General features: G+C 42.1%; 1 protein-coding gene across 1 annotated transcript in view; it reads left to right on the top strand.

Annotated features, from left to right (window-relative positions):
* Positions 1 to 1,350: 1,350 nt before the first annotated feature.
* Positions 1,351 to 2,847, top strand: part of LOC121568674 (elongation of very long chain fatty acids protein 2-like) — a 21,167-nt gene continuing 19,670 nt past the window's right edge. The window contains exon 1 of the mRNA XM_041879079.2: positions 1,351 to 1,380. Within this exon, the coding sequence (XP_041735013.1) occupies positions 1,351 to 1,380 (30 nt within the window). The remainder of the gene's footprint in view (positions 1,381 to 2,847) is intronic.

The raw sequence follows: 2,847 nt of genomic DNA, 5'->3' as shown, positions 1-2,847 counted from the left end.
TACTGTTAATATAACCATGTGTTAGTGTGGGTTTTCAGTTAATTTATGCAAATCACAAAGCTCATCTGCATTTCCTGCGGTGCAGGAACATTTTCAGCAACAAAAGATTGAGCAAATTGTGCATAGGCCCTAGGGCAGGTTTCTCCAACCCTGTTCCTGGAGAGCTACCGTCCTGTAGGCTTTCGCTCCAGCCCAATTTGTAACTAACCTGATTCAGCTTATCAACCAGCTAAATACTAGAATCAGGTGTGCTAGATTAGGCTTAGAGTGAAAACCTACAGGACGGTACCTCTCCAGGACCAGGGCTGGAGAGCCCTGCCCTAGTGGTACATACTTTATGAATGTTAAAAAATTATGTTGTTTCTTGGAAATATTTTCTCATGCACTCTCCATTATGTTTAGTCTTGTATTTAATAAATAAATCATAAACTCTAAACATACTAATACCAATCATATTAGGCTAATATATTATAAACCTTGGTAATTGTCTTGTCGAGGTAGAACTACACTGACTGACACCATTGAGAATGTGTTTATGGCAACACTTGTCACTATGCAAAGTGTTTTCAAATCAACAACCACAGCTTAAAGCTGGATGCACTGGTCAATGGACATTTTGTGTGTCATGGGTAAAGACTTCATGTTTGGGAAGTTTGCCTGTTCAAATGAATCCCAAATGAAGGTATTAAGCCATGCAATGGTGTACACATAGAGCAAGTTTGCAGGTGTTCTCTTGAAGAGTGGAGGGTGTTGTAATGGTCACATAAACACAGGAAATGTTATGTTTATACAATGGAGAAGGTCAATGGTTTGCATATTGGTCTTTGAGGAACATTCATACAGCAATAATACCATCAAAGGGATATGATGGCCATGTGTGTGTGTGTGTGTGCGTGCGTGTGTGTGTGTGTGAATTTTGAAAAAAATTCTCAAGTGCAAAAATAGCCCACATCATCGTCATGTTTTCTCCATGAATTTTTCATATTCCACTCATTCACCGAGCATTAAAAAACAGTCTGAAATGCATTTGGAGGTATGAACGCTAAGCAGCCTGAATGCACTGAAAAAACTATATTCTATATCATTTCTGGACAAGGCCATTTGAATGCAATAGTTGCATTACAGGGGAGATACAGCCGTTTACATCCCACATAGCAGAAAATGAGTATAGTAGGTTGATCCTGCAAAGTGTCCTGTCTTTGTCGGGTCAATAAGGTTGCCTTTTTCCTGGCCGCAGCCAACGCTCAAGTGCCATCCATCCAGTGGTTCTCTCTCACGCAATAATAGCGGATTCAGTAGCATCATCATCAATACAAACAATGCCGTCCTACCCATCCCATCTGTTCAGTCATGTCCAACCCCCGCAGCCTCCAAGCCAAGGTATGGTTCGATTGCCTTGCCGCCGCTGCTGGAACCGCGCCCGCGCTGGCGTGCGCCTTGATTGGCCACAGTCCCTGTCGGTAATTTCAGCATCCCCCTACCGCCCTGCATGTCTGTCGTGGCTTCACAGACCGGCATATGATCTGCCATACTTCGTGGGGTCTATAGCTCGCGTGCCACAGCGAGCTATAAAGGCTGATACTGAGATACCCTGGACAGCGCACCTTCCGTTCCTTCTAGTTTATCTGTCTCTCTTCAGGGTAAAGTGCCTCACAATCTTAACGCTATTTGACCTCCGCTGTACCAAATACTTGGCTTCTTACATCCAGCAAGAGATGGTAAGCACACTAGCCCATAGTCTATAGCCTACTGTCGGCATGTATTGGAAATGTTTGGGCGTAAACTGATGTTTGGCACAAGCTTACCACACATTCTAGGGGAGATACAGTACCTCTTGTTGATGTGAGAGTGTAAGGGAGTTGATTGCTCTGGATTATTGTGCTTGTCTGAATTTGCATTGGATACGTGGAAGTATTGTCTGACTTGAACTAGAGTCATTATCTGGGGTTTTTTACACTTGGAAAAGTTAAAAGTCACATTAAGGAATGTGGACCTCCCATTTGACTTGAAAGAGGGTCAGGGCAATGTGTAATGGGAAGTGCAAATTGCTAACTCTAATCAATACTTAGCTACATATTTATTACATCGGCATTGATTTCGTTTACTGTAGAAGGCAAATATTAGCCTATTCATATTTGATTTAAAAGACCTGTATGTTGTAGCCTACTATTATTGCATGGCGCATAGATCATATGTATTTTGATGAGACATGTAGCCTATTAATCTGTGCAGTGTGCACACTGTCAATAACTACTCTTCTATCAGCTATAAGCTACTACTGTATGATAAAACATTTAATATATATACAGTGGGGAGAACAAGTATTTGATACACTGCCAATTTTGCAGGTTTTCCTACTTACAAAGCATGTAGAGGTCTGTAATTTTTATCATAGGTACACTTCAACTGTGAGAGACGGAATCTAAAACAAAAATCCAGAAAATCACATTGTATGATTTTTAAGTAATTAATTTGCATTTTATTGCATGACATAAGTATTTGATACATCAGAAAAGCAGAACTTAATATTTGGTACAGAAACCTTTGTTTGCAATTACAGAGATCATATGTTTCCTGTAGGTCTTGACCAGGTTTGCACACACTGCAGCAGGGATTTTGGCCCACTCCTCCATACAGACCTTCTCCAGATCCTTCAGGTTTCGGGGCTGTCGCTGGGCAATACGGACTTTCAGCTCCCTCTAAAGATTTTCTATTGGGTTCAGGTCTGGAGACTGGCTAGGCCACTCCAGGACCTTGAGATGCTTCTTACGGAGCCACTCCTTAGTTGCCCTGGCTGTGTGTTTCGGGTCGTTGTCATGCTGGAAGACCCAGCCACGACCCATCTTC

This window comes from Coregonus clupeaformis, chromosome 7, assembly GCF_020615455.1.
Source record: "Coregonus clupeaformis isolate EN_2021a chromosome 7, ASM2061545v1, whole genome shotgun sequence".
In the NCBI taxonomy this organism is placed as follows: domain Eukaryota; kingdom Metazoa; phylum Chordata; class Actinopteri; order Salmoniformes; family Salmonidae; genus Coregonus; species Coregonus clupeaformis.
The sequence above is the reverse complement of the archived record's forward strand: the minus strand, read 5'-3'. Positions and strand labels throughout refer to the sequence as shown.